This window comes from Haliotis rubra, unplaced genomic scaffold (genome assembly GCF_003918875.1).
Source record: "Haliotis rubra isolate DU_JTF1 unplaced genomic scaffold, ASM391887v1 Scf75, whole genome shotgun sequence".
In the NCBI taxonomy this organism is placed as follows: domain Eukaryota; kingdom Metazoa; phylum Mollusca; class Gastropoda; order Lepetellida; family Haliotidae; genus Haliotis; species Haliotis rubra.
Window position 1 is genome coordinate 1,674,733 of NW_025767468.1, and position 26,683 is coordinate 1,701,415.

The following is a 26,683-nucleotide window of genomic DNA, read 5'->3' on the forward strand; positions in this document are numbered from 1 at the left end:
ACGTTCAAATACATGAAATCAGAGCCGAGAGTTCTTCGACACAGAAAGCCTGGAGGTCAAGTCATATCCCCAAATTCCATCTTCCACGTCTCTTCAACAGTCCGTTTGCTACTTGTGGTGCACCCTCTGCATCTAAACCGTGTAAGCCAAACGAGGTCTTGTCTGAACCAGTGTTGAGAATCATATCCAAAACAGCTTCTCTCATTCGTGTGTAAGAAATGGGTCCCTGGCTTCTCAGCGAATCCACTAAAGGAAGTATTAAAAAAGATTCGATATTGCTACAAAGCACTCGTTGTGGTGAAGTTCGATTGTTTGGTATATGAAATGGGCTATGTACGAAGTTTTCTCGTCAATGGGGATCATCACTTGACATCTACAACCACTTACTTAATATTTATATTTGTTTTATAATTGCCATGCTATCTATTTAGAAGTATACATGACCATTCCGTCATGGATTTACTGAGTGAGTGAGTGAGTTGAGGTTTACGCCGCTTTAAGCAATATTCAAGTAGTATCAAGGCGGGGGACACCAGAAATGGGCTTCACACATTTTACCCATGTGGGGAATCGAACCTGGGTCTTCGGCGTGACGAGCGAACGCTTTAACCACTAGGCTACCCCACCGCCCCCATGGATTTACCGACATAGTAGACGTTATGATGGGTATCGGTAATAGAAAAATTGTATGGTTCCTGAAGGATCACATATTGGAGTATGTGGGGAATCGAACCTGGGTCTTCGGCGTGACGAGCGAACGCTTTAACCACTAGGCTACCCAACCGCCCCCATGGATTTACCGACATAGTAGACGTTATGATGGGTATCGGTAATAGAAAAATTGTATGGTTCCTGAAGGATCACATATTGGACTATGTGGGGAATCGAACCTAGGTTTTAGGCGTGATGACCGAATGCTTTTACCACTCAGCTAACACAGGGTCCCGTATTATATGAGCAAACGGTTATTAATCATTATCAAATAGCAATGATACCAGCACGGAGTGAGTGAGTATGGTTTTACGCCGCTTTTAGCAATATCGCAGAAATGGGCTTCACATATTGTGCCCATGGGGGAAAGGACCCACCCTAACCCGGATTTTCAGCAATAGTATGGTTCCTGGAGGACCCTATGTGGGACTGATCCGTGAAGATCCGGGTTAGAATATTGATCTTCAGTAACAAATGCTTGTCGTGAGAGGCGACTAACGGGATCGGGTGGTCAGGCCCGCCGACTTGGTTGACACGTCATCGGTTCCAAATTGCGCAGATCGATGCTCATGCTGGTGATCACTGGATTGTTTGGTCCAGACTCAATTATTGACAGACCGCCGCCATATAGCTGGAATATTGCTGAGTGCGGCGTAAAACTAAACTCACTCACACACTCACCCTATGTGGGACTATCAGTTGTGGAACCTTGGGTCATTTCCCTGCTGTTTAACCCAGATTGATTACACATATAAATACCAGACCTTGACACGTGACCTAGGCATAACCTTGATTACTATTTGCTGGGAAAGCATATTTTTAAAATTCGTGAGCTCTTGAATAGCTCGAATTATGGCTTCTTTGAAGGTAAGTTCGAAGTGAGACAAAATTCAAAGTTTTGTTTACAACTCGTTGTGGTATAAGTTTGGGATTCACATTCATTATTACGATATGTTGAAATATATATAATTATCTACACGCACCGCCAACACTTATAACAGTGATCTGTAGTTGATATTCCAGGTGTCAAGGACACATTTAGTGTACCTGCCGAGATAGTGTGGAACTGTGTGAATAACGGCTTAGTAGAAACACCCTCCAGTGCACACATTTGTACGTGTCATACATATGTCAGGCCATGACATGTTAAGATTATTCCAAATTTACAGGGGCGGTGGGGTAGTCTAGTGGTTAAAGCGTCCGCTCGTCACGCCGAAGACCCGGGTTCGATTCCCTACATGGGTACAATGTGTGAAGCCCATTTCTGGTGTCCCCCGCCTTGATATTGCTGGAATATTGCTTAAAGCGGCGCAAAATTAAACTCACTCACTCCAAATTTACAAGTCAATCACCGATGTGAATCTATATTGTATAGGCTGCTGTTGAAATAGCTGTCGGATTTTGTAATGTACTGCCACGATTTCATTCAAATGATATGTTCTTTCCTTTTACAGAATTTGGCCCTGGTCCTCTCTATAGTTCAGCTTACCTGTGCGATCGGTATGTTTGAAAGAGTTGCGCGGTGGAGGTTATCGAAATCTCTCATTTTACCAACTATTACTATTAAAGAACCAAATCCAAGCGGATACACCTTCTGGAAACATGATGGGGGAGGGGTGCGTTAAACTATAACTGAACATTGTCAACCAATACTTTGTCATTAAGGTTTTTTAGGTCAACATAATCATTTTTCTTTAGAAATGGGTGAGGCTGAATGATCGAAGGCCTTTGATATAGTCAGGGAGTTACCTTAGGGCTTAACGTCGTCATATGAGCGAAATATTCTCAAGCACGACGTAAACCCAAATTTCACCTCACCTCACCCTAGGGCTTAAGTCGCTTTTCCCAAGTGCTCCACCCTCACCCATCTGCGTACACAACAACATCCTCAACGCCCAAATCAGTCTTACTAATAATACAAATTATACTTCCTAAATGTTATTTCCATATATGTGATCAGTAGAACATTTCAAACGAACTGGCAAATGTAAAATACCAAAGTTGAAACCTTCCCCAATGTGTCAGCGTTTAGCTGTGATCTGGAGGCGCTCTTCCTCCTGTGAACCTGATCTTCCACAGAGTTCTCAACACTCGACCATCTTCGGAGTCGAACCCCGCCAGATGTCCAGGCCACGGCGGCCACTGACCTCATCAGGAGGATCGTGGGCGACAGATCCTCGGACTTCGACATCAACGTCGACCCCACCAGCGGCCCCGCAGACAGGGACACCTTTACAGTGAGTTTACATTGCATACCCACTTTTACCAATGCGATTTAAGGGGACCAGTTGACTTTCTTTATATCAAGAGGACCACGTTTAGTCGGCAAACCTGGCCTCTTTGGCGTTCATGTTCAGAGTGACTAATAGTACCTTCTTTCAGCTGGTGCAGTCGGGGCCCAAGCTGTCCATCACAGGGACCAGTGGTGTGGCGGTTGCCATGGGATTCTACTACTACATCAAGTACTTCTGTGGGGGTCAGTTCACCTGGGCGGGGCAACAGATCACCCTGCCAGCAGAATTACCTAAAGTGTCAGCGGTTACTATAACCTCCAATGACAGGTGCGTGGAAGCCCGATAGACTTACCACTGATAGCCGGACACATTGTGATGTCTGCTGTGTGTTAGGGTACTTAAAACATTATAGGAATTTGGCAAATATAATACAAATGTAAAACGCCAAACTGCCCAGTGACCTCACAAAGAGGAGCTACCATTTTGATCCGGGTTAAAATTGGCTTGAGCAACCCTTGCTTGTTGTAATAGGCGGCTAACGGGATCGGGGGATCAGCCTTGATGACTTGATTGATGCATGTCATCGTATCCCAACAGCATAAATATAGATCGGTGCTCATGATATCAGTCGATGGATTGTCACTAGACCAGTGTTGAGGGTGGTAACAAACAAAACATTACCAAGCGAAACAAGCTCACACGCACACACGCGCACACATACACACACTCTTGACTCTGTTATGCAGGACGGCTTGGAGTCAGCCCAATTCCCTCTATAAATGAAATAGGTCACATCCTCACATTGCAGGTTTCGATACTACCAGAATGTCTGCACTGTCAGTTACTCCTCCGCCTGGTGGGACTGGGACAAGTGGGAACGTCATATAGACTGGATGGCCTTGCAGGGAATCAACCTGCCTCTGGCATTCACGGGACAGGAGGCCATCTTTCAGAGGGTAAGTAGACTGGACGGCCTTGCAGGGAATCAACCTGCCTCTGGCATTCACGGGACAGGAGGCCATCTTTCAGAGGGTAAGTAGACGGGTCGGCCTTGCAGGGAATCAACCTGCCTCTGGCATTCACGGGACAGGAGGCCATCTTTCAGAGGGTAGTAGAGTAGACTGGACGGCCTTGCAGGGAATCAACCTGCCTCTGGCCTTCACAGGACAGGAGGCCATCTTCAGAGGGTAAGTAGACTGGACGGCCTTGCAGGGAATCAACCTGCCATTGGCCTTCACAGGACAGGAGGCCATCTTCCAGAGGGTAAGTAGACTGGACGGCCTTCAACCTGCCTCTGGCATTCAGGGAATCAATCTTTCAGAGGGTAAGTAGACTCGACGGCCTTGCAGGGAATCAACCTGCCATTGGCCTTCAGGGACAGGAGGCCATCTTCCAGAGGGTAAGTAGACTGGACGGCCTTGTAAGCATCAACCTGCCATTGGCCTTCACAGGACAGGAGGCCATGTTCCAGAGGGTAAGTAGACTGGGTGGCCTTGCAGGGTATCAACCTGCCATTGGCCTTCACAGGACAGGAGGCCATGTTCCAGAGGGTAAGTAGACTGGACGGCCTTGCAGGGAATCAACCTGCCATTGGCCTTCACAGGACAGGAGGCCATCTTTCAGAGGGTAAGTAGACTGGGTGGCCTTGTAAGCAACCTCAACCAGGAGGCCATCTTTCAGAGGGTAAGTAGACTGGGTGGCCTTGTAAGCATCAACCTGCTATTGGCCTTCACGGGACAGGAAGCTTTATTCCAGAGGGTAGGTAGACTGGATGGCCTTGTAAGCATCAACCTACCGGTGGCCTTTACAGTAGAGTGGATAGCCTTGGCTGCCATTGCCACAAGACAGGAGGCCATCTTCCATAGGTAGGAGAACAGATAGCCTACAGAGAGTTGTTTAAGGACAACAGTTTACCTAGTGTGTCAAACAGATCTTGTAAATGGTGGGTATAAACTTGGGATCGTTTGCATTACTTTGTTGCAAAAAGTATAACCATCTTCATTTACCATTAAATTTTGTACCTTTTGATCTTTAGGTCTATTTGTCAATGGGCTTCACGATACAAGACATGGAGGCTCATTTCGGCGGACCAGCATTCTTAGCTTGGTATGAAAAGTCCGTTTATCTTTAATTAAGGTTAATGATTTACTTGATGCCCTTTGTGTAGAAAATAGTATGACACACTCAAAAAACAATAGGGATACGAATCCGATATTCATCATGTTTGCCATCGTTGGCCATACTGACGAAACGGAAGTTGATACATGTAGTTAATAGTAGAGCTTTTCATCAGTATAGCTTTCTCTTTTCGATACTTTACATTTTCACATGATTTGACCTTTGCACTTCGACTATGTTGAACGCTGAAACTTCTTAAAGTCATTACCGAGTAATTTCTTTCCAAAATTAAATGAAAATTTTGATGTATGTGTTCTAAAAGATAGGGGTTCAATACGCACGTTCCATTTTATTAATATTTTATACTGTTGATCTTGATTAGACCTTGCATAAAATCTTTGCACCTAAATCATCTGGGAATGCATTTCATATCCATACAGATAAATATACAGTATATATGTGTTAATATCACAATTACCATCTCAGAAACCACAATATAACTTAAGCTAAATTTCCACCAGGGATGACACTTCAATATTACCAGATCAGAAGCTGATTTTCGTTAAAATCAATCACATGTCTTATTTTAACACTCCATTTTCTCATGAGAAGGGCAAGGATGGGAAACATACGTGGCTGGGGCGGCCCTCTGCCTGAATATTGGATGGACAGACAGTTGGCTCTCCAGCACAAGATACTCGACCGGATGAGGTCACTTGGCATTATTCCAGTACTTCCGGGTTTTGCCGGACATGTGCCAGCCGCCATTACAAGGTAAATCATGGGTTTTGCCCGTGCGATTAATTGGCTCTTAAATGTGATTGTTTTTCACAAAATCACTTACGTACTACTTCAATTTCTTTACCAAATCAATGTGTTAAAAAGTTACATAAAAATATAGTATACTGAAAGTAAATAATACACCCTTCACTACATAATAATGAAGGCATCTCATCTACTTTAAGGTCGTGATTCTAAAATTGCAGGGGTGGTGGGTTAACCTAAAATTGCAAGGGCGGTGGTGTAGCCTAGTGGTTAAAGCATTCGCTAGTCACGTCAAAAACCCGGGCTCGATTCCCCTCACGGTACAACGTGTGAAGCCCATTTCTGGTTTTCCCACGCCGTGATATTCCTAGAATATTGTTAAAAGCGGCGTAAAACCATACTCACTCACTCACTCAATCTACCCTTTGTGCACATGCGGGGACATAAGGGTATATTACACCGAGATACTGCCCGCCAAAATATTGCACGTTGTGTAACATACTTTTTGGCACAACATCATTGTTCTGCTGCCATGGACGGCCAATTCCTACTACCTCTCCCCAAATTGACATGTCTTGGATGAGGTGGAAGAGGCCAATAATGACTTCAGAGCGTCGCCGATGCTTCGCCAGTATCGATAGCCTTGTGGCGAAAGCAATCACTCATCACGACGAAATACCATTTCTCGCATGGGAACCTCCTTTCTCCTGCCATCATATTGCTAGAATATAGCTTCTTAAGCGAGCGAAAACAATGCCCACGCACCTGTCACAGTCATTCACTTTCAAACACATATTAAAACAGTGACACGAGTAATTGAGACAGTATGTAGTTAGGTGAGGTGAGGTGAGGTGAGGTGAGGTGAGGTGAGGTTAGGTGAGGTGAAATTGGGTTTATCGTCGTGCTTGAGAATATTTCGCTCATATGACGACGTACATGCGTGTGTATGTGTATGTGCGGCTGCTTGTACTAGCCCAGACTGAAGCTGGTTTTATAGTGCTAGCCCACTGAGTTACCATGCCGCAGTGAAGCATGAATATCCCACCCAGACACATTATACTGACTCCGAGCCGACCAGTCCTTGTTGGTCTTACCCATTAATGCCGAGCGCCAGGAGGGACCAACAAGTACCATATTTTAACGTCTTTTGGTATGGCGCTCGGGGATCGAACCCGCGACCTACCCCTCTCCGGGCGGACGCTCTAACCACTACACCACGGAGGCGGTTTGTAGTTAGGTAATGATTTGAGGCGACTCTGACCAGTCCACTCAATTTCTTTGTTTTGGTTTTGTGTTTTGTCCATATTGCCTTATATAACCCCCATGTTATATTGTATTGCCTTACAATCGACATTACGATGCCGTTGTTTTTACTAGCTTTTCAAATTTAATGAACACTTGGTTGTAACACGTCACAAGTCCAGAAACCCGCCGCACTGTGTCCACTTTCTGACAAGGGATTTGACAAAATTAAACACGCAGTTGTCATGAATATATGCTAAGGATGAAAAAATGAAAAAAAGATTTTTGTGGCTAGTTTCGCTCAGAATTCATGTTTTTGGGGTTGTATATGAATGAATGTATGTTTATAAGTATCATGACACAAAATCCAAGTCATTTTGACTTAGTTTGGCTAATTTAGAGCAATATTAAAAAATCTCGCCCATGGGCGACAATACTTACTTTTGCTCAAAATACATGGCAATGTTTTTTTTTCAGAGTCTTCCCCAAGGCCAATGTGACTCGACTCGGGAGCTGGGGTAACTTCAATTCTACGTACTCACAGTAGGTTTCTTCAAGTGTTTGCTTGTGAATGTGGTTTCTCGACATGATGTCCGACGGCTGTTGCCCATTTTGATTATATGTTCCCATAATATATCACTTTCACAATTGACTTGCCCTTGCATGTGTTTTTGATGGTTGCCACCTGCTGGATACGTAACCATTTTCGCGAACACCCGGTACCATAACAAGCTGATAGTGATTCATAAACACATTGGTGATACAGTCGGAAACATACTGTCAACTGTGCCTTCCGTAGAGATGTTGCTTCACTAAGGAAATATTTACCTTTCTTAAGAGCCTATCTGATGAATTTCAGCGATTCCTTGTTTTCTACAATTGATTCTTGTGCCACCAGTGGGGCGGGACATGTGATAACCTTTTCGCGAACAGCTGACATCATAACTATGTATCCATGACTACACGTTTGTCACAAAGTCGAAATCGGGCACTGGGCTTCACTTGTAGTAAAGATGTTTCAAGGTTCATGGAAATGATTTTCTTTCTATAATTTCTTCCAGAACCTATCTGCTGGATTTCAATGACCCCTTGTTCACTACAATCGGTTCCAAGTTCATCAAGGCCGTATGTTTCACTGAAATTATTATTGGTTTCGATCTTGTTCATAGTGAGTGAGTTTTGTTTTACGCCGCTTTTGGCAATATTCCAGCAATATCGCGGGGGACACCAGAAATGGGCTTCACACATTGTACCCATGTGGAGAATCGAACCCGGCCTTTGGCGTGACGAGCGAACGCTTTAACAATTAGGCTATCCCACCGCCCGATCTTGTTCATATGTGGTACTCATGTGACGTAGTTCAAGCTGTATTTATGTTTGGCCATCAATGTACTGCTATTTCAAAATGCAGATCCAGATACATATTTCGAGCTGTCGTGTTTAGGGCCACTAGCCTCCGTGGTCAGGCCAGAAGCTTGTGGTTCGAATCCCTGTTCGCAGCGATGTTTCTAGGTTCGTCAGCACCATAACGCCGGCATAGTTTACACCGCATGAAGCTGACACGTGGTGATATAGCTCGAATAATGTTATGATAGTCCTTAAACCGAACACACTCACAACCTGATTAGACTATCGGTATAACCAGGTTAGACTGTATTGATATTACCAGATTATACCGTATGATATTTTCTTGCGCACCGCAACAAGGTGATGGTACCAGTCTTTTTGTCATGCTTATTCACAGCACAGGCAAACTGTAGCGCAAACATGGTTGCGCAACAAAGAGAAAATGACCAGTCTTCGTATATACTGTAGCGCAAACAGGGTTGCGCAACAAAGAGAAAATGACCAGTCTTCGTATATGCGAGCGCTTCGCTTGCCTATAGGAAGACTGGTCATTTGTCTTTGTTGCGCAACCCTGTTTGCGCTACAGTTTGCCTGTGTTCACAGATGGAGGCCGAGTTTGGCATTGATCATATCTACAACGCGGATAGTTTCAACGAGATGACGCCAGCTTCGAGGTGAGTTTGTGTGCGTGTGAGTGTTATAGGCCGGCCTCTGTGATGTCATAGATATACCGTCTGCCTGGAGAGCAGAACGTCGATGGTTCGATTCCCTGCGTCATATTAAAAGACGTTAAATGTGGTACTCCTTGTTACCCATCCTCAAGGAGTGGTCGGCTAACAGGCAGTGGATGAGTGAGGTATCCAAGTTACCAGCTATACCACTCACAATTACCATAGTTAAACAGTCAAGCCATGTACCAGAATATTGAAACTTTTCTTGAACGGCATATCTAGTACTAGATTGTGTTTGTTTCAGCGACCCAGCGTACTTGGCCTCGGCGGCACGAGGGGTGTATAACGCCATGGTTGCTGGAGATTCCCAGGCTATTTGGTGAGGGTAATAGTAAATATATATAACAACTATTTGCACACCGCACAACAGTTATCGCTTTTATTATTATGTTTGCATGTTTCAGTTACAATATGTCCTCTCATCTCTGTATTCTGAAGTCACCCTAGGAGAAATCGGACGTCACATCTTCCAGTCGAACGTTTGAAGCATCAAGTTACGTCGAGTCATATTGCTAGGCTCTCGCTCAAGGAATGTCACAAAGCAACTGTAGCTCTGTTCAGTACCCAAACTTTAAGATATCAGTTTGTGGCACGTGGCTTTAAGATTGTTCTGTGCAAATACTCCCTGTATTTTCCTAGTGTGATATTTAGGGAAGAAAATGGCATTATGTGTTGACGTATATAATGTTATGTGCTGACCTCAAACATACATTTTCTATTGATGGTATTGTGATATTTAGAGAAGAAAATGGCCTTATGTGTTGACGTATATAATGTTATGTGCTGACCTCAAACATACATTTTCTATTGATGGTATTGTGATATTTAGAGAAGAAAATGGCCTTATGTGTTGACGTATATAATGTTATGTGCTGACCTCAAACATACATTTTTGATATTGATGGTATTGTGATATTTCGAGAAGAAAAATGGCCTTATGTGTTGACGTATATAATGTTATGTGCTGACCTCAAACATACATTTTCTATTGATGGTATTGTGATATTTAGAGAAGAAAATGGCCTTATGTGTTGACGTATATAATGTTATGTGTTTACCTCAAACATACATTTTCTATTGATGGTATTGTGATATTTAGAGAAGAAAATGGCCTTATGTGTTGACGTATATAATGTTATGTGCTGACCTCAAACATACATTTTCTATTGATGGTATTGTGATATTTAGAGAAGAAAATGGCCTTATGTGTTGACGTATATAATGTTATGTGTTGACCTCAAACATACATTTTCTATTGATGGTATTGTGATATTTAGAGAAGAAAATGGCCTTATGTGTTGACGTATATAATGTTATGTGCTGACCTCAAATATACATTTTCTATTGATGGTATTGTGATATTTCGAGAAGAAAATGGCCTTATGTGTTGACGTTATGTGCTGACATCACATATACATTTTTCTATTGATGAGATATATATATATATAAGAATCTACCAGTACCGAATTAGTGTTTACAACGTACATCGCAGTAGCATGGATCGGATCGCAAAGATTCTTAATACAGTAGACTGTACTGGCCTTGTAATAATATACCTAGTCTGTCTCACAGTCCCTGAACCACATTATTTCCCAACTGCCAAGCCTTCTCTGCAGTGCTAAAGCCCTAAATGAAGCAAGTTTAGATTTCCTCAGGTTCTGAATCTCTGGTCTCCCTTGGGCTCCTTTTCAATGTAAATGGACTTTTTTGTTACTATCAAAATTATATATACTGAACACCACTGAAAACGCACCACCTGTATTAGTTTGGATTTCCAAGAGCATAAATGAGCAATCGGTGTAAATTTTACATACTTTTGTAGTCCAATGATTGGTAAAGAAAAGAAACAAGAACCAATCCAGCAAAACAGTGAAGTTTTAATTCAGCTGACCATGAAAGAAAGATGGAGTCAAATTGGAAAGTCAGTAACGTGTGTGACCACCGTTAGCAGCAACACCAGCTGTGCAACGTCTCCTCATTGAACTGATAAGTCTCTGAATAATGTTTTGAGGCAATGCATTCCACTCTTGTTGCAAGGCATTCTCAAGTTCCCCAAGGTTGTTGATCTGTAGGCGACGTGAGAGGCGTTGGTCGATGTAATCCCACAAGTGTTCAATGGGAGACAAATCTGGTGACAATGCAGGCCATGGAAGTAGAGCAATGTTGTTGTTTGCCAGAAACTGTGTTGCAACACGTGTAGTGTGCGCTCGAGCATTGTCCTGATGGAATGTGTGCAGATCTTGATGTTGGTTAAAGAAGGGAACGACGTTGTTCTGAAGAATGGTGTCACGGTAGTAAAGGGCATTCACTCTTCAAACGACACGACAAACTAACAGAGTGGTTTTGTGATGATAACTGATCCCTCCCCACACCATAATGGTGCCTCCACCTCACCGATCTCTTTGCACAACACAGTCCTGATGGTAACGTTCTCCCCGTCGACGCCATACCCGTAGACGCCAGTCAGCATTTCGCAAGTGAACACGTGACTCGTCGGAGAACACAACACCATGCCAACCTCGTAACAACCACAAACGATGCTGTCAAGCCCATCGTCGGCGTTTACGGCGATGTCTATCAGTCAGGGTGGGTCCAACATAAGGGCGTCGACACCGCCTTGGACAGCGTTGGCGGTTCTGGCAGCCGGCAACGTACGATCCCGAATATGGCGCCGAACAATGTCTCGATCTTGGCGAGGGGTGGTAACACGTGCCTGTCCAGGACGTTGGCGGTCCCTGGTGGTTCCTGTTTGTTGGTACCTGTTGGCAAGTCTTATGATGGTGGAATGATGGCAACCAAAAGTCTGGCAATAATCCTGCTTGATGTGCCAACCTGCAACATGCCGAACTCACGTTCTCGTTCCTCTGGTGACAATCTTGGCATTGCAAAATAAACTTTATTTGCGGAGGTACAGCTAAAATGAGAACGGTTTTTTGCCGACGGTCATTTATACCCCTAATCAGCATGTTTTACGCATGCAATTTGTGCTTTTCGTGTGTGTTGTGCATGAATTTTGATGATGTCATGTGGTGTGTCCCATGATGTGTTCGGGCAATCCGTTCTTTACTGCACAGCATTATTTATTGTCTTTTGTGTTATTAACAACATTTCCAACGTTCATTTTCACTCTCAAAACAATCCTGTTACCATATTTCAAAATTTACAGGTGGTGCGTTTTCAATGATGTTCAGGATGTATTCAGAGACTAAGCATTAGTCTATAATATACCCACAGGTTGATGCAGGGCTGGCTGTTTGTAAATGGAGCTTTCTGGAAGGACCCCCAAATCAAGGCCCTTCTTACGGCAGTGCCAAAGGTAAGTATTTAATGATATCACACAAGGAAAGACATTCATCATTTGATAAATGCATGCTAGGGCAGTTTCGCATAGTACAAGATAATGTGCATTATTGTTAATGATCTCATAGGAACACCTGAGTAGAGCGATTTCAGGTATTCCAAAAACATTTACGTCTGCAGTACTTCACAACTATGACAAAATGTGGATTGTGTGGTCACAATGGACGATGTTTCATGGTTTGGGTTTCCGTCACTCTCCACATTCATTCATTCATTCATTCATTCATTCATTCATTCATTCATTCATTCATTCATTCAGGGCAAGATGATCATCCTGGATCTGTATTCCGAGCAGAGTCCGATCTTCTCCCGTACCGAGTCCTACTACGGTCAACCATTCATTTGGTGCATGCTGCATAATTTTGGCGGACTTAACGAAATGTATGGCGAACTGGACAAGGTGAACGAGGTAAAGCTATGTATTCTTACACGAAGATCAACAATACACGGCATTAATACACCAGTACCGTGTTCAGAGATGTACATTTTTCATTGGAAACTAATTAAGAGTGATTTTTTATCATAAATAGAATGTCACCCTCGTGTCTCCTGATATCAAATATACTGAGTCAAAAAGAAACTTTACAAAATGTAATTTGAAAAATAATGAATAATTTTTCTCTGATGATACATCTATGTATCCGAAATGGGATCCCTATCTTTCGACTCTAGAAAAACCCACTCAAACCCATCCATTCGTCGTGCAAATGACATTAAGTGCCAAATCAGGTTTTGCACGTGCAGTTGATCACGTGATCTTCGCATCGAAGTTTTCTTCATATGCGCGTGTTTGCATTGGCCTCATGAATTGAAAAAACACTTTTAAACCACAGTTCTAACGGTACTTGAAATGCCACGATTGTCAAATGTGCAACGTGAACGTGCCGTTGGCATGTTGCAAGCGGGAAGATCAGTTATTGACGTCGCAAGAGCAATGGGATGCAGCCGTCGTATTGTGTATGACTTGCGAGGTCGTCTACAACAAACTGGCACCACTTCTGATCGCCCAAGGTCGGGTCGTCCACGTGTGACGTCACGAGCAGAAGACCGTCAAATCGTCCTACGTCACCTACGTGACAGATTTCTGCCGGCTACACGAACCAGGGCTGAGATGTTTAGAGGTCGACAGTCCTCACAGACCATTCGAAATCGGTTGCGGGCTGCCAATCTCCATTCTCGACGTCCATATCGTGGGTCAATATTGACGCCGTTTCATCAACGTCAACGTCTGCTGTGGGCCCAACGTCACCTCCGACGGACCCAGAGAGACTGGAATCGAGTCGTCTTTAGCGATGAATCCAGGTTTACCCTCAGATTCGCGGACGGCAGGCATAGGTCTGGAGACGACGTCGTGAACGGTATGCCCAATGTTGTGTACAGGAAGTCGACAGATTCGGGGGCGGAAGTTGCATGGTGTGGGGTGCTTTCTGTGGGAACAACCGTTCCCGACTTCTGGTCATCCGTGGACACCTCACAGCTGCTGCTTACCGCGACCAGGCGCTCACCCCTGAACTCGTTCCTTTCATGGCGGCTCATGGCCCAGGTCTACAGTTCCAGCATGATAATGCTCGGCCGCATACCGCGATGTTGACACGAATTTTCCTTCAAAACGCTGCAATCAACGTCATGGACTGGCCATCGAGGTCCCCTGACCTTAATCCAATAGAGCACGTTTAGGATGCACTTGAGAGAAGGCTTCGTGGTCTTAGGAACCAACCTCAGAATTTGCAGGAACTTGGCGCTGCCTTGCAAGAGCAATGGCGCAGAATCCCCAACCACGTGTTCACAAGCATCAGGCAGTCGACGAGGACGGTGTTTGGCAGTGGTGAATGCGCGGGGCGGCCATACACGATATTGAACTGAGAAATTTCGCATTTTTATTCTTGTGACTTGACATTCTGTATACCCATGTTTTGGAACGGCGGTGTAGCCTAATGGAACTGATTATGGCACTGTCAGTGTATCGAGTACATCACACAGATCTCAGCAATGAAATAATATGAACAATTTAACCATCTTACCATCTCTTGTTCTTTTATAGTGCCCTGAAGAAAGGATATGAAGTTTATTTTTTGACTCAGTATATATCAACGCCAGCGTTCGAAATACCTGCCTGCCCGACCGCCCGGGACGAGTTAATTTGAACACGAACTGACAGATTCTTAAATTCACCTGTCCTATGGTCGGGTTAAAATTTAGACATGTATATGAAGATATTTTGTGGGCAGGTAAGTTTTGGTTAGGGCTGGCAGGGGCGTAGCTACCATTATGAAGAAAAGCCCGGGCTTAAACATGATTGTTGCTAAAAAGGTTGGGCAAGCCCTCAATACTATCTAGATATAAAGTTTTGCAACCTATCGGGCTTACACGAAAATATTGGCTTACTACGCGCAAGTTTTATATCTAACCAGCCCTGTGGTCTGGCTGAATGTTTCATACCCTGTCAACACTTGTTGATAAAAGCGAAAATTTCCTAGGCAAGCCTCGGATTTTTGTAACTTTATCAACTCGTGTTGATATAATTGATATCAGTAGACACTTGGGTGAGATTCTCTATATCCTGCTGTAAATAGTTCAATGCTTAATGGAGTCAGTGTTACTCCCCTTGCCACGAGCAGGATCAACATCGCCAGCATCTTTAAGCTGTTGTTAACTGTTTCAGGGTCCTTTCAATGGACGTAACTTCCCTAACAGCACCATGGTGGGCACAGGTCTCACCCCAGAGGGTATCAACCAGAACGAGGTCATGTACGAGTTCATGAACGAACAGGCGTGGAGGCCAGGATCTGTTAACACAACCGAGTGGTGAGATGTTCAGTTGGATTAGAATTGTGCCTTGATCGGAACAGCTGAAACATTAAATATAATTAATGGGGGCTTGGTGGGCGAGCTGTCTAAGGCGCCAAACTAGTGATCCAGCGAGTTTGAGGTGCCGGGATCGAGCCCACCTGTGACCGGGTGTAAACACCTTGGAGTCAACTTTGTGTGCCGACTCTTTCAGTGTTGTCACAACCCCTAGTGTACAGTACCTAACCCTGTGCACTTAAAAGAACCCACGAATCCGTTGGTATATGACCAGATGGTGGCCACATGAATACGTGCAAAGACCTAGTTGCGGGTACAGCAACGTGCAGTGTACTGTGTGTCCCAGTCCACACGGCTGTGAATGGGTACCTCGTAAGGATGGGCAGTAACTCGGTGCCCTTAGTATGATCCCCAGGGAGTTGAGATTGATAATACGATGTGTCGTTGAGACTGACATCCAATGATCGAGGGGACAAAATACCAGCGCTTTGAGCATGTATTAGGTGCGTGGATATGTCCGCAATATGAATATCCTATAATAATAATTATTAATTTTTCATGTAACGGCAGTTATTTGGGAATCCGGTTGGGAAGCGACTTCTGCTGGACTAGTACAAAGTGCAGTGTTGATCAATAACAATCTAACTTGTGATACCACCAGGCTAATTCTGTTTTCTTCTCTAACATTTTTCTAGGATAGATCTGTATCAAGCACAGCGATACGGGGGAGGCAACACGAACACTTCCGCCGCGTGGGCTTATCTCAGGGTAGGTGTCGTGTTAGAATACATAGCTCACAGTCCCTCTGAACTATATACATTATATCCCCTCCTCCCAATTCTTTCTGCAAAGAAGCCTAGATAAATGAAGCAAGTCTAGATTTCCCTAGGGTTCAGATATTCTGAATCTCCCGTGTGACTTATTTGTTTCTATCACATTAATATATTCAGAGGCTAGGGGTTAGTTTACAGTTTCAATTGAAGAATCCAGAACAAAATTTGTTCCCTAAAGTAGGGAATGTTCATATGACATAAGAGAACCCGAAGTTATGCTCCTCTCGGACGTTTGACAGTTTGGAAAAATGAGCGACTAGGGTTTTACGCCACTTTTAACAATATTCCAACAATATCACGTCAGGGAATACCAACAATCTTCTTGAGGAATCGATCCCGGTCTTCAGTTTGGAGAAGCCCATGAGGAAGGGCATGGTGGTAACAAACCTTGAAACAATCCTAACCAATCGCCCCTTTCCTTATCCTCGGTATAACACCATTGGGTCACAAATGAATTTGAAACATATTCGAGGCAAACAAGTATATCAGGTAACAGTCTTAGGTTTCTGTCACGCAGTTTGGACAATATTATGAGTGAGTGAGTTTAGCTTTACATCGCTTTTAGCAATATTCCAGCAATATCACAGCAATATTCCAGCAATATCACAGCGGGGCACACCATGCAGAAATGGACTGCCCACATCGTGCCCATGTGCTTAATCGAACTCGGGTCTTCGGCGTGGCGATCAAACGCTTTAACCACTAGGCTAAACCTGCCCCGGACAATACTATGAACATGAAAGTGCGTATCTATGATTTTACGCACTTTTCAACAATATTCGAGCGTAATTACAAAGGGGACACCAAACATGAGGAACATTTAACATCGTATTCAACAAGTGCATGTAATGAACATTCTGTTTTCCTTTAGCAAAGCGTCTACTCATCGGGGTCTACTGGGGTCACCATCATCCACCGGCCGTCTATAGGCAGCCATGAGACGGTGAGAACATGCAACCAGGCTCGGAACATATGTTTGTTGTTATTGTTGTCACGTATATTTGTTGTTGTTGTTGTTGTTGTTGTTGTTGTTGTTGTTATGGCGAGGTTGTGGAGGTTGGAGATGGGGTTTTACAGTTTGCTGCTTTAAAAGGTTGAGACAAATTCTTATTTTCTCCTTACTGATTTATCAGGTATATGACAGGTAATCAATTGAACATTTACTGATTATTTTACACCAGAGGAAAAGTAGTTTCTCTTATGACCGAAATACTTCCAGCTCCCATACCAAAACTAAACGTATCCCCACTATGCCCGTTGTACCGCGAACACCAACCTGTTGAGCTCAGAACGAAACACGATGTCCGAAACATTGTTCCTCAGCTCTCTATTTAAACCGAACTGTGTGGGCTGGGACCATTTTCTCGCATTCGGGGTTAAACTTAATGTACGCTATGGTGTATGTATTCAACTGTTTTGACAATTTGTGTGTTTCAGTCATTAATACATCTCATTGTATATCGATTGTATATTGAAATACATAACATTTCAAATGTGGAGTAGTATTCTTACTTCATTGGGCAGATGGGCTACGATCCCGAGATGCTGTACAAGGCGTGGGACAATATGGTGGCCGCCACAGCTACAACGCCGGCTCTCAGTGGACAACCTCTGTTCAGGTGAGTGTGCCACTCGAATGTGCGCGACATTTACACTGGGCTCCGTCTCTTCGGATCACCGTGCCGCAACAGGAGTCGGGAACGAGTTTCATCACTCTCTAACGCAACATGGCATCTGAAGCCAATAGTTTCTTTCCGTCACCCTCGCCATTCGGCTTGTCTCGATATGAAACGAGTTTTACTCGGATGTCCAGGTCAAGCGCGATTGAACGGTTTCCAAGAGGAACCGTTTCGACCCGTAGGCATATGCACTGGTATCTCACTCTTGCTTGACAACGGTACAAGAATCTGTATCGAAACGTCGCACTCACGAAATAAAGAAGTTGTTATCCATAAAAAACTTGTTCCATATGGTATCTCACAGTTGAAGATTCTTGATACCAAAAATCTAATCAGAACGAATATATGGGCCATCTGGTTGTATATTGTCAAGTACATCAGTTACAGTTGGACAATATACTGATACAAACACTAATAATGACCTCTCAGCATCCCATTGACAACAAGAATCAGTATATCCTCCGATGAGTGAAAACAAGTCATTTTTTAAAAACGTGTCAGGAATATCCCAATATGTTTCAGTTCTTAATTATTTATGTATTGATATTTTCAATACCATATGTAGGGAACGGTAAAGTCCTCGAGTACGTTCCCATGGGTATAATGTTCTCAATCGTCCGAATGGCGAGGTTTCCGGACTAACAAGTTTCACTATTACACCTCTGGGACTTGTTTTAGTCTTGTGTGCTGCTCCCAATAAACGATTTTGATTTTTATAACTTATGTTATGTTTGCCTTGGTGTGTTCATAGATCTTAATATCAACTTGTCGCTACACAGCCTGTAGAGATTTCTTTATGTTTTGTCTTCGCAAATAGGCTAGTTCTAGTGTTTAATTATATCTGACGGTATAGTCAGCATATAATCCCTCCATTACTGAAAGAGCTATAGTGAGTGAGTGATTTGGGTTTTGCGGCGCTTTTAGCAATATGTATCACGGCAGGGGACACCAGAAATTGGCCTCATTGTACCCATGTAGGGAATCGAACCCGGGCCTTTGACGTGACGAGCGAACGCTTCAACAACCAGGCTACTTTACCGCCCCGAAAGAACTATAAATTAAGACAGTATGAGCACCATACAGACTCTGAATTAGGATCCCAACAACGCCACTAAATAGATCGGGATGGTGTGTGTGTGTGTGTGTGTGTGTGTGTGTGTGATCACTAGATTGTCTGGACGAGACAGGGACCGTCATATCGTTAAGCGTGGCGTTCAACAACAAAGAAAACATGATTCCACCCGTAGCAACAATACAGAATGAACACGAGGATGTTTTTCAGGTACGACCTGGTTGACGTGTCCAGGAACAGCTTGCAGGTGCTCGCCATCAAATACTACTCTGATGTCATCGCAGCCTACAACAAGAGCGACACGGCCAGTCTAAGGTAAGGCAAGGCTCTATCTAGATATGTCCATGTTTCGGCATCAATAGCTGAGAGAAAGAATTTGTTGCTGCTTCCGTTCGTTGTTGGACTGTTGTACCACGCCAATGCTGCTTCCGTTTGTTGTTGGACTGTTGTACCACGCCAATGCTGCTTCCCTTCCTTGTACCACGTCAATGCTGCTTCCCTTCGTTGTTGGACTGTTGTACCACGCCAATGCTGCTTCCCTTCGTTGTTGGACTGTTGTACCACGCCAATGCTGCTTCCCTTCGTTGTTGGACTGTTGTACCACGCCAATGCTGCTTCCCTTCTGTACCACGCCAGTGCTGCTTCCCTTCGTTGTTGGACTGTTGTACCACGCCAATGCTGCTTCCCTTCGTTGTTGGACTGTTGTACCACGCCAATGCTGCTTCCCTTCTGTACCACGCCAATGCTGCTTCCCTTCGTTGTTGGACTGTTGTACCACGCCAATGCTGCTTCCCTTCGTTGTTGGACTGTTGTACCACGCCAATGCTGCTTCCCTTCGTTGTTGGACTGTTGTACCACGCCAATGCTGTTTCCGTTCTGTACCACGCCAATGCTGCTTCCGTTTGTTGTTGGACTGTTGTACCACACCAATGCTGCTTCCCTTCTGTACCACGCCAATGCTGCTTCCCTTCGTTGTTGGACTGTTGTACCACGCCAATGCTGCTTCCCTTCGTTGTTGGACTGTTGTACCACGCCAAAGCTGCTTCCCTTCTGTACCACGCCAAGGCTGCTTCCCTTCGTTGTTGGACTGTTGTACCACGCCAAAGCTGCTTCCCTTCTGTACCACGCCAAGGCTGCTTCCCTTCGTTGTTGGACTGTTGTACCACGCCAATGCTGCTTCCCTTCGTTGTTGGACTGTTGTACCACGCCAAAGCTGCTTCCCTTCTGTACCACGCCAAGGCTGCTTCCCTTCGTTGTTGGACTGTTGTACCACGCCAAAGCTGCTTCCTTCTGTACCACGCCAAGGCTGCTTCCCTTCGTTGTTGCACTGTTGTACCACGCCAATGCTGCTTCCCTTCTGTACCACGCCAATGCTGCTTCTCTTCGTTGTTGGACTGGTGTACCACGCCAATGCTGCTTCCCTTCTGTACCACGCCAATGCTGCTTCCCTTCGTTGTTGGACTGTTGTACCACGCCAATGCTGCTTCCCTTCGTTGTTGGACTGTTGTACCACGCCAATGCTGCTTCTCTTCGTTGTTGGACTGTTGTACCACGCCAATGCTGCTTCCCTTCTGTACCACGCCAATGCTGCTTCCCTTCGTTGTTGGACTGTTGTACCACGCCAATGCTGCTTCCCTTCGTTGTTGGACTGTTGTTCCACGCCAATGCTGCTTCCCTTCGTTGTTGGACTGTTGTACCACGCCAATGCTGCTTCCTTCTGTACCACGCCAATGCTGCTTCCCTTCGTTGTTGACTGTTGTACCACGCCAATGCTGCTTCCCTTCGTTGTTGACTGTTGTACCACGCCAATGCTGCTTCTGTTTGTCGTTGACTGTTGTACCACGCCAATGCTGCTTCCCTTCCGTACCACGTCAATGCTGCTTCCCTTCGTTGTTGGACTGTTGTATCACGCCAATGCTGCTTCCCCTTCTGTACCACGCCAATGCTGCTTCCCTTCGTTGTTGGACTGTTGTACCACGCCAATGCTGCTTCCCTTCGTTGTTGGACTGTTGTACCACGCCAATGCTGCTTCCCTTCGTTGTTGGACTGTTGTACCACGCCAATGCTGCTTCCCTTCGTTGTTGGACTGTTGTACCACGCCAATGCTGCTTCTGTTTGTCGTTGGACTGTTGTACCACGCCAATGCTGCTTCCCTTCCGTACCACGTCAATGCTGCTTCCCTTCGTTGTTGGACTGTTGTACCACGCCAATGCTGCTTCCCTTCTGTACCACGCCAATGCTGCTTCCCTTCGTTGTTGGACTGTTGTACCACGCCAATGCTGCTTCCCTTCGTTGTTGGACTGTTGTACCACGCCAATGCTGCTTCCCTTCGTTGTTGGACTGTTGTACCACACCAATGCTGCTTCCCTTCGTTGTTGGACTGTTGTACCACGCCAATGCTGCACCGTTTGTTGTTGGACTGTTGTACTACACCAATGCTGCTTCCCTTCCGTACCACGCCAGTGCTGCTTCCCTTCGTTGTTGGACTGTTGTTCCACGCCAATGCTGCTTTCCTTCTGTACCACGCCAATGCTGCTTCCCTTCGTTGTTGGACTGTTGTACCACGCCAATGCTGCTTCCCTTCCTTGTTGGACTGGTGTACCACGTCAATGCTGCTTCCCTTCGTTGTTGGACTGTTGTACCACGCCAATGCTGCTTCCGTTCGTTACTGAACTGTTGTTCCACACCAAAAGTGCTTCCGTTCGTTACTGGACTGTTGTACCACACCAATGCTGCTTCCGTTCGTTACTGAACTGTTGTACCACACCAATGCTGCTTCCGTTCGTTACTGAACTGTTGTACCACACCAATGCTGCTTCCGTTCGTTACTGAACTGTTGTTCCACACCAATGCTGCTTCCGTTCGATACTGAACTGTTGTACCACACCAATGCTGCTTCCGTTCGTTACTGAACTGTTGTTCCACACCAAAAGTGCTTCCGTTCGTTACTGGACTGTTGTACCAGTACCAATCTTGTAATATCACCCATATTATGAAGACATGTATTCGTATAACTGATTCAGTGTACAAACTAACTTTCAGTCAAACTTCCTCGATTACTACTAATGCGTCTTTGCTCAAGACGCTTCGTCTTTTAGGTGTTTCTTATCTCCACACACGTTACGTCCTTTACTGCAGAAGTAATAATTTCCAATCCCTTAAACTCGACGAGAATGACTGAAACCTTTATATCCACTTACCCGTTGATTGAAGTATGTCTCCGTGTGATTAGATGTCAAGTATTCAAATAGTCAAAAGAACACTTAGATCAGGATCCTAGCTATATAAGACAATGTGTAATGTGAATAGATCTGCTGGCGTCAAGATGATCGACCTTCTGAGTGACCTTGACACACTCCTGGCTACTGACGTTCACTTCCTGCTGGGCACGTGGACCAGTGACGCGGCAAGACATTTCTCTACAGCCCAGGAGAAGGCCTTGTATGACTACAACTCGAGGAACCAGGTCACTCTGTGGGGGCCGACTGGGCAGGTTTGTTTGTTGTTGAACGCTGTGCGACTCTGCACCAGACAATCCAGTGAGTGAGCATCATGCGCATCGATCGGGCACAAGACAGGGTAACAACCCTGCATCTTTTAACATCCTGACGCTCTGTAGGGTTCGAACCACCGACATCCGTCTCCTCGAGTGAAGCTCTGTCCACAGAAACGGTCCCAATTCTGCACAGCATATTACTCCCCATTCACCTTTGTGGATGGGAGATCCAGTGGTTTAAGTAGCAGCAATCCGATGGACATTTACGTCCTTTAGTCGTTCCAGGATCCGCTGTTTACTTGTTTCCATGTTACTCTCACGACTGTTACACATCTATTGGTGTCAAAAGTATGTAAATGATGGTGTGGGGTTTTGACAAGTTGGCATAACTTGTACCTAATCCATTCTCTTGCATATATGTTTAAATCAAAAGTCAATTTGATCTTCATAACAAATAAACAATGGCACATGTATACCAAATGATTATATTTTGCATTTTTCAGATAATTGATTACGCCTGTAAGATGTGGTCTGGACTGATAAACAGGTGAGGTAGACAGCTCTTTGTCGGGTGTTCTACTTGAAATAGATTTGATGCATAAAGATGTGGTGAATAGACATTGATAATGATTGTTATTGATTGTTCGTGTGGTTTCAGATACTACAAACCAAGGTGGCAGCTGTTTATAAACACTTTGATCAACTGTACGGAAACCGTAAGTGTGACGGTACCTCCTTGATAACAACTATACATGAGATTCTTCATCTTGCGCTTTTCACCCTCGATTATGGTGTTATATATCCATAGTCATGATATAGTTTAACAGTATATAGATATATATCCTGGACCCGTCCGCCATCCAGTGTGCGAAATAGCCACTAGCCTTTGGCTAGTACAAATCCAGTCGGGCCATTAAATCTCGACAGTCATTGGCCGGACTGACTAGGAAATTTTGTAAATATATCACTCTCTCCGACTTGTTAAGTTTTGATACACTTTTAAACCATGCAAAATTATGGTCTGATAAAATGTTGATCATATTATCAGCTTAATAACGAAACCCGTGTCATGCCGACAATATCTTATTCTCATCTATTTTTGACATCTTTTGCTTAGTTTCTACTTTTAAATTTCGGGCTAGTGAATTATTTTTAGGGCAAGTAACTTTTAGTCATAGCTAGCCCGACTGGCTAGCAAAATTTGGAACTATTTCGCACATTGCCGCCATCATAGGTAAGGTCATCAACTCAATACCTAGAGTGACAGACTTAACACATTCATGATTCGGACCTCAGCAACCAATCAAAAGTCTCCTCTGGTCGAAAGTTTTGCGTAGATCTAGATTACAATTCGCTGCCACCTATGAGTGAGGGATCGATATATTTTAGGATCAGAAGACGTTTTAGCTTTGAAAGATGTTTTACTTTGTATAAAAGTTGTCCTTGTGCTACAAGACCTTCGATTGTATTCGAGAAGGCGCGCTTCTAAAGCTGTAATCCGCTGTGCACACAAGCGTCTCTTGATCAGGTTCGAATCCCGGGTTGTCCCGATTAGGTTTCTCGGTTTGTCATACCAATGCCTGTGCTCGTAGGTTACCAATGACCAATGTGATAGATCTACATCTGGGTATATTGCATCAATACACATCGGTATATAAAATATTATATCGTAAATGTTTTATTTACTACGCCATTGTCATTACTGACGTGTTTATGATAACTATATAGTTACGTTATGAATCTGTAAACAGCGAGTAATAATATATTACAGAAAACATCGTTCGACAGTGGCGCGTACGGCCAGGAAGTGTTGAACACGGTGGAGATACCATTTTCCTACGACCAAACCGACTTTCCTAACGAACCCGAAGGTAGGTTTATAATCCATCATCTCAACAATTGGGAATCTAGCCTCCTTTCTGGCACCCTGAATTATGGTTAACGCCTTCAAATGACAACAATAGAAAGATACGCACTTTCTAGTCAGATTATGACCTTGTTTCGCCCACAGCGCATATATGCAAGCGCATTTTCCCGGAAGTAGCTCTGGGTAGTTAGCCAGTCTTAGTCAACTCGTTCTTTCGTAAGTCGCCAAAGGATTTGGTTACATTATTCATAGACTGACTTGATTATTGTGAATATACAACGTGTTGATCACTGAAGCTGAAGCCTGTTTCCTCCTTCTTCAGGTGATGCCATTGCAGCGGCGATCCAGTTCCATTCCAAATACCGCCCAGAAACCAAGTCCACGTTCTTCTCTCAGTTCCCCAATGTACATTCGTCGGATACGGTGGGCAAGTTCACCCATGAGTATGCCAAACGCTTCGGTCTGGCTTTGTAGTAGAGTGGAGGAAATTATGATACCAATGTATGTCATATTTCTTTGCCATAATGAGAATAAACATTATTTGTTGAAACATTGGCAGGTGGTATTTAGACGACAAAACTGGTTACGCAAGTGCGCCACGAAGCGGTGACAGGATCAGCTGGTTATGGGTTCAAATCTCATTTTGATCCCCTGGCTGTCGGCACCACCCTGCGCTGTTTTAAATACATATTTACGTTACTCCGGGATTTCTTCCCACAACGACCACCACATGAATGACACTGACTACCAGCAACTACAGACCTAGATCTGACTGTGTTGATATTACCATCTTAACATAACTAAGGCACTGCTGGCGTAACATAATTATTCCAGGTCAAAGGCGGATCCAGAAACTTTCAAAGGTAGGTGGAGGGTCGGGGGCGACAAGCATGGTTTGCTGAACCAGGATCTGCATGGGTATAGGATGAAACCATGGGTAACCATCTGTACACGAGGGTCAGTCCTTGGATGGTTTGCTACGATATGTCCGACACCTTGTCCAGCCTTGTTCTTCTGAATGAAGAGTTGATCAGTGAGAAAAAATATCTTTACAAAGCGGACACGAGCGGGAAGCATGGAACTCCGTCCTCGACGGACAAAAGGATCGAAAAACGTCTTTGTAATTTCGTGTTTGTTGTATTTTTGCACCTTTGGTACCAATTCACTTGTGATGGTAAACTGTAACTTGTATAAGATCTGATGCTGTTTGTCTATGAAATCCAAACATATACAAACAAACAAAATAGTCGGTTTCAAAACACGATTACAACATCTTATTTTCTGAAGACATTTAAGTATACCTTGTGTTAAACATTCAACAACCATGAGTGGAGTCTGTCTCACAGTCCCTGAACCACATAAAGTTCCAGAATTTGTAATTTACTAAGAAAGTAATCCCAAATATAACATAGGTTGCACATTATTTCCCTTCCTAGTCGTAACTGCAATGCTAAAGCCCTGAATGAAGCAAGTCTACATTTCCCCAGGTTCCCGAATCTTCCCAACTCACTGGGGCTCCTTTTCAATTTAAATGGGTTTATATGTATATATCAAAATTATCTATATTCGGCGTTAGTCTGCCATGCGTGTTGCGAGGTTGTAACGAGTTACGCCAGGGAGGTCAATAATACTTATAGTGATATGGAACACGTCTGAAAGCAGTTCTCTTAATTGATCGAGTTTTACTTTACGCAGCTTGTAGGACTTGTCAAGCAATGGCGGATTACACTAAGAATTTGATCTGAGCTGCTCCTTAGGGAATATGTTTTTCGCATCCTCCCCCTGGATGCGCCCCTTAGGGTACCTGTGTAGAGGGTACGAGTGGCCTTGTGCATCGCAAACTATTTGTTACTGTGTATGCTCGTTTCTTATGAAGTTACATAACGCAATCAAATATAGCTATATAATACAACGGTATAACCGTTCCGATCAAGAACCCGACACAATACAGAATGGACCCGTCCTAGGGTACATTTCTTTATTCAGATTTTGGCTAGGGTACGTTTCTTAAGTATAGAGAAACGTACCTGGCCGTAATACTCGAGCCGACAACTGTGCGTCCCTGCATAAGACATACACATTCAAACACCTTATCATTACTCCCTACCCGAACGAAGTAAATAAATAAAACTAAATACGGAAATGAAATAGGCATTTTTTTTTACATAATGAAAGGCCTCCCACTGCATCGGAGGTTTAAACAGGGATACTCTACAACCTTATATAGTCTCCCTGGTTTAAATGTTTCCAATTTTCATATTTTTTACTTTAAAACTCACCTGGACAAAGTCGAATAATTGTGGTTTTCTCATCGCTTACGGGAAGTATGTGAAGTGTTTGTGATAAAACATGCGTAATCAGGCGAGTACGGGATAATGACAAATTGACTGAATCTTGAAAGGATCCACGATGTGTTCTACGTG

General features: G+C 44.1%; 1 protein-coding gene across 2 annotated transcripts; it reads left to right on the forward strand.

The window, feature by feature from the left end:
- The first annotated feature begins 1,520 nt into the window (after positions 1-1,520).
- On the forward strand, positions 1,521-24,814 carry LOC124260054 (alpha-N-acetylglucosaminidase-like). Of its 2 annotated transcripts, XM_046694297.1 has the most exons (23): positions 1,521-1,578; positions 2,166-2,211; positions 2,791-2,948; positions 3,094-3,272; positions 3,754-3,901; positions 4,981-5,051; positions 5,676-5,837; positions 7,548-7,613; positions 8,132-8,195; positions 9,021-9,091; positions 9,393-9,467; positions 12,383-12,464; positions 12,768-12,917; positions 15,171-15,313; positions 16,009-16,081; positions 17,018-17,089; positions 17,671-17,765; positions 19,108-19,212; positions 22,207-22,390; positions 22,897-22,940; positions 23,052-23,109; positions 24,165-24,264; positions 24,583-24,814. In XM_046694297.1, the coding sequence occupies exons 1-23, from the start codon at positions 1,564-1,566 to the stop codon at positions 24,732-24,734; spliced, it is 2,313 nt and encodes a 770-aa protein (XP_046550253.1). In that variant the 5' UTR covers positions 1,521-1,563; the 3' UTR covers positions 24,735-24,814. The 2 variants fall into 2 exon arrangements, with proteins under 2 accessions (XP_046550253.1, XP_046550252.1); XM_046694296.1 differs by lacking the exon at positions 1,521-1,578 and having other exon boundaries at positions 2,129-2,211.
- The last annotated feature ends 1,869 nt before the right edge of the window (positions 24,815-26,683 follow it).